Source organism: Pseudorasbora parva, chromosome 5 (genome assembly GCF_024679245.1).
Source record: "Pseudorasbora parva isolate DD20220531a chromosome 5, ASM2467924v1, whole genome shotgun sequence".
Taxonomy (NCBI): domain Eukaryota; kingdom Metazoa; phylum Chordata; class Actinopteri; order Cypriniformes; family Gobionidae; genus Pseudorasbora; species Pseudorasbora parva.
Window position 1 is genome coordinate 21,542,766 of NC_090176.1, and position 6,000 is coordinate 21,548,765.

Sequence of the window (6,000 nt, forward strand, 5' to 3'; positions counted from 1 at the left end):
CTTTCTCTCCTCCTTCCGTCACACTCTCTGTCTCTGATGGAGATCGGTAGGTCCCTGGACGTAGCACACCTCCCAGTGTCATTTTTGTGATTTGCAGCTAGTAGTCTGGGTCCAGTTGCATAGTCACAAAAATGATCATTGGTAGGTGTGAGTGCAGCAGGAGTGAGGCTTAACGGATGCTCCATCTCCTCTCTCTCCCTTCCTCTCCCAGCAACACGCATCGGTCAATTCCTCTTTGTCGGCAGAATAATGAATTGTAGGGCTTGACAAATTGACAGTTATGCTCATTATGACATGCTCGGTTTTCAATTTTCTTTCTCTCTTCTTCACCCCCACCCTTTCTATTCTTCCTTTTGCATTATGCATCTTTTTTTTTCTTTTTTTCCAGAAAAGTAAACAAGTGCTACAGAGGACGCTCATGCCCAATCATTGTGCACTGCAGGTAAACGGCTACAATGTGTCTCAGGCTCACAATATGGGACTTTTATTTCCCTTTTCATTGAAAAAGAATGATTTAAATGGTTTCTTGTTTCAAACAGCGAGGGCACTGGCAGAACCGGCACCTACATTCTTATTGACATGGTACTTAACCGCATGGCGAAAGGTAAGCGCCTCATTACTCTATCTAGCTGTTTCACTTAAGTGCACCTTGTATGCGCTTCATGCTCACATGATGTTTGTCTGTTTTAGGTGTGAAGGAGATAGACATTGCCGCCACATTGGAGCATATTCGTGACCAGAGACCAAGTATGGTACGCACTAAGGTATGTATAAAGTGCTTATTGAGGATTTCAACATGTGATTATGCATGTTAGTATAGAAGCTTGTTTCAGCCATGCAATAAATAAAAATAAAGGTAATTACGACTTTTTAAAGCACAAAATTCTGACTTTTTTCCTTGTCCTTTTGAGTTTATATCTTAGTTTCTTGCAATTCCTCAGTGTATCAACTTGCAATTGTTCAGACTTTTTCATGCAATTGCGAATTTAGAATTAAGATACAAACTCGCAATACTGACTTTTCCCGTTTTTTTCTCACAATTCTGAGTTTATAAACTCACATTTTAATTGTGTTAATGAGTTATCTAAACTTGCAATATCTAGAAGAAAAGTCAGAATGGTAAGTTTGCAAGAAATAAAAGTTAGAATCGCAAGATATAAACTTAGAACTGAGATGTAAACTCACAATACTGGCTTTTCTTGCAGTTGCGAGTTTCTCTCACAATTCTGAGTTAATAAACTTGCATTTCTAAATTTATATCTAAACTTGCTATTGTGAGAAGAAGAAAAAAAGTCAGTATTGCTAGTTTTTTACAATTCGAAGTTAACAAACTCGCATTTCTAAGTTAATATCTAAACTTATAATTTCTTGAAGAAAAGTCAGAATGGTGAGTTTATAAACTCAGAAATCACAAGAAATAAAGTTAGAATTGCAAGATATAAACTTGATATAAAAATTGTCAGTACTGCAAGTTTATTTCTCTCAATTCAGAGTTTATATCTAAACTCGATTGCGAGAAGAAAAACGGCAAGAAGTCAAAATCATAGTAAACTTATTTATTTAGAGTTTTAAGATCTTTAACTCAGAATTGAGATATAAAATGATGAAAAAGGAAAATGGTCAGTATTGCGAGTTAATTTCTCGCAGTAAAGAGTTTATATCTAAACTCTTAATTGTGAGAAGTCAAAATTGTGTTTATAAACTCAGAATTGCGAGAAAAAAGTATTTTTCTCACAACTGGGAGTTCCGAAATCATAAATATAAACTCACAATATTTACAACTGAGTTTACATATTGCAATTCTGACATTTACTCGTAATTTTACATCTTGGGATTCTGACTTTATTTATCACAATTCTGAGTCTATATCTAAACTTGCAATTGTGAGAAGAAAAATCTAAAAGGCAGAATTTGAGATATATACTCGCAATTACCTTTTTTTCTTTCTTTTTTGTATTCCGTGGCAGAAACAGGCTTCCATATGTTACTGTGTATTTACGCACTAAACTTGACTGTTTCTTCAGGACCAGTTTGAGTTCGCCCTGACAGCTGTGGCAGAAGAGGTGAATGCCATTCTGAAAGCCCTTCCTCAGTGAGCCACATACCACTGTGTCCCTATTACATCCTTTCGACTTGTAATCACCTCTTTTCATGCTCCTCACTCACTTTCAAAAGTCGGAAAATTAATATTGTCACACTATAAAAGACTATGAACGCTTTCTGTATGCTGGAAACACTTTACAGAGGCCAAATTCGTCAGTCCTAAAAGAGTTTCAGGGAAAAACAGTGGTTTTAAGAGACAACTGTGTTCCACACAAACATAAGACAGTGATTTAAAGTCACCTAATTTCTGAACATTGACCATATAATGTCTTTTTTTATAAATATACATAAATGTTTGATGTTGAAAATGCACAGTCTTAACGTTTTGTTGTTCTTAAAATGCTTTCTTTATCATATGGCTACAAATGCAATTCATGTATCAAACATAAAGACCGAAGAACCCAACATGTCTCATGCAGTCAAACATGAGAACATATATGCACAGTCACGACTCGCGTCTGAACCCAAGAGTGGATTGTTTCAGTGGAATGTACCTGAAAGGCACCTGTAATATCTTATGGTTCCTGTCAAATCTCTCACAAACATTCAGTGCTTTCACATCCTTAATGTCTAGTGCAGCCTTTACGTCGTGTGATGATCACTGTAAATAATTCATGGAGAGCTCCGTTTGTCTATTCCTGTAGCAAATGTTTAGAAAATTATCAAAAAAAAGAGAGAAATATATGACTATCATTTTTAAATGGTTCTAAATTAAATGTGAATCTGTGTAGCAGCACTTGTTAATGTGTGTGGCTTTTTCTTTCAATATGATTGTGCAGATTCAACTCTGCTATTTATTAACAAAATGGCTGTGAATGTAGAAAGATGTTTTCCCTAATGACTGTGTTAGTTAAAGGGATAGTTCACCCAAAAATGAATATAACCCAATGATTTACTCCCCCTCAATGACATTCTTCTTTCAGACGAGTTATATTAAATAATGTCCTGTCTAACTCAAGCATTATAATGACACACGGCTCCAGGGGTTAATAAAGGCACCTCCTTCTGAAGTGAATCGATGGGATCGTGTAAGGAAAAAAATCCATATTTAACACTTTACACACATATTTAACTTATAAAGTAAAATATCTAGCTTCCGGCAGACCGTCTTCTGTATTAAACTTATGAAAAAAGCATAACTGGCATGACACATGAAGTCGGACGTGCATAAGTGTTTTGAATTGCGAGAGGAGTTACACTTTCTGCATAAGTTGAACATGGAAGGCGGTCCGCCGGAAGCTAGATATTTTACTTTATAACGTGTTAAATATGGATATTTTTCCTACCCAAACCTATTGATTCACTTCAGAAGGCCTTTATTAATTAATAATAGATGGATCTACTGTTTTGAGTTTCAAATTTTGGGCTGCCATTATAAAGCTTGGAAGAGCCAGGACATTTTTTAATATAACTTCGATTGTATTCATCTGAAAAAAACAAATGTATTGGGTTAACTATCCTTCTAAGGAATCTAGCAGATGGCGACAATGCTATCAAACCAAAACTAGTCGTTATTTTTGGTACCATTTGGAATAATGGCACAGAAATGACACACTTCACCTTTAAATCACAAAAAATACTTGCATGTCTGGGCAAATCCACACTAATGCTCAAAAGTTTGGGGCCAGGTACATTTTTTATAATTATTTTATTTAAAATGTCTATTTTAAATAAATGCTGTCCTTTTGAACTCTCTATTCATCAAAGAATCCTGAAAAAACTAAATATCACAGTTTCCACAAAAATGCTATGCTTTTTTTTTGATGATAATAATACGAAATAAGGGATTTGTTGAAAAGCAATGAATTATAATTTGATCAGCTTTGCCATCACATGATTAAAGGAAAGTTATTTAAAATTGTAATTAAAAAAAAAAAAACATTAGCTTTTACTGTATTTTTGATCAAATACATGCAGACTTGGAGAGCAATATGAAAAATCTTACCAATCCCAACCGTTTGAACAGTTGTGTGTATGTGTTCCTTGTTTGGCAATACTTGTGAGGGCACAAAATATGAAAAAAACTCACCAGTGAGGACATTTGCCTGGTCCTAGTTTTTATTTAAATCTATTTTTTGCACATGTTTCTGTGATGGGTAAGTTTAGGGATAAGGGTTGGGTTAGGGAATAGAAAGTATCATTGACCTTATATAAAATCAATGGAAGTCTATGTAATGTCCTCACTAATATAGTGAAACAAACGTGTGTGTGTGTGTGTGTGTGTGTGTGTGTGTATATATATATATATATGTGTATATATATATATATATATATATATATATATATATATATATATATATATACATACATACATACATACACATATATACATACATATACATATATACATACACATTAACATATATATATATATATATATGTATGTATGTATATATATATGTTAATGTGTATGTATGCATGTATGTACAGGTCCTTCTCAAAAAATTAGCATATTTGATAAAAGTTAATTATTTTCCATAATGTAATGATAAAAATTAAACGTTCATATATTTTAGATTCATTGCACACCAACTGAAATTTTTCTGGTCTTTTATTGTTTTAATACTGATGATTTTGGCATACAGCTCATGAAAACCCCAATTGAGATTCCTATCTCAAAAAATTAACATATTTCATCCGACCAATAAAAGAAAAGTGTTTTTAATAGAAAAAAACTCAACCTTCAAATAATTATGGTCAGTAAGCCATTTACCAGTGGTTTTGGCACTGTGAGCAGGTGCCAGGTCGTGCTAAAAAACGAAATCTTCATCTCCATAAAGCTTTTCAGCAGATGGAAGCAAGTGCTCCAAAATCTCCTGATAGCTAGCTGCATTGACCCGGCACTTGATAAAACACAGTGGACCAACACCAGCAGCTGACATGGCACCCCAGACCATCGCTGACTGTGGGTACTTGACACTGGACTTCCGCAGGTCCCCCAAGGTCTGGAATCGGTCCTTCTCCACAATCTTCCTCAGGGTCCGGTCACCTCTTCTCGTTGTGCATCGTTTTTTGCCACACTTTTCCCTTTGTTGGAAATTCTCTTCTTGGAAAAATGACTTCTCAAAGGATTATTGGTTTCAGAAACGGCTTTATTCACACCAAGCAAGCAACAAAGCCGGAGTGGTTTTTGCAAAAAAGACACTCCTGTCCCTTGGTCTGGCTGACATATATATCCCAGCAATCTTCCCAAAATGGCAGTTAACCTTCAGTTCTCCTGGCTCACCTGTCACAACATTCCAAGTTCTTTTTCTGCCGAACATACAGCTTCTGTATGTCCTTTTTTGAACATACCCTTCAAGAACACACACACATGCTATACACGGCAACAACTACCTCAGCACACTGATATATAGCACACTAATACAGCACACTCATACAGAATAAATAATAGTGTATTCTTATACTGCTTTTTAGCCTTATACTTAATCATTTTCAAATAATATACTCTTCTACATTCCCCCCTCTGGGGCTTTCCTAAGCCCCATCCTACTAACCTTTCCCAGAGGTGTAGTTTCAGAATCTAGTTTCTTTAGTTAGGCTACCTAATGACTTAAAGTAAGTCATTCAGTGTCACTTACCAATGACCAGATTATGCAACCACACTCTGGAGGAACATTAGAACCAAACATCTCCTTCCAGATTTTTCTTTGTATTATTTTTCCTTCTGGAATTGAGTAAAAGATTCTAATTTCCCTAATCCCTATTTTTCTTTACTTCATTGTTATAAGCATGAGCGTGCAATTTGTTCAGCCTTGCCTGTGGTTTTCACAGTTATGTAGAATATTCACACATTAAACCATGCATTAAATTATTACAAGTTCTCTTTATATCGTAGTCATCGTCTTCAACCCAGACACTTTGCGCATCGTAGAGGGTCACCCTTGGGGAGAGGTT

At 35.2% G+C, this 6,000-nt stretch overlaps 1 protein-coding gene across 1 annotated transcript in view; it reads left to right on the forward strand.

Annotated features, from left to right (window-relative positions):
* ptprna (protein tyrosine phosphatase receptor type Na) overlaps positions 1-2,839 on the forward strand; it is a 38,036-nt gene extending 35,197 nt beyond the window's left edge. The window contains exons 20-23 of the mRNA XM_067443482.1: positions 389-442; positions 540-604; positions 691-764; positions 2,025-2,839. Of these exons, the coding sequence (XP_067299583.1) occupies positions 389-442; positions 540-604; positions 691-764; positions 2,025-2,096 (265 nt within the window). The 3' untranslated portion in view covers positions 2,097-2,839. The remainder of the gene's footprint in view (positions 1-388; positions 443-539; positions 605-690; positions 765-2,024) is intronic.
* Positions 2,840-6,000: the final 3,161 nt, after the last annotated feature.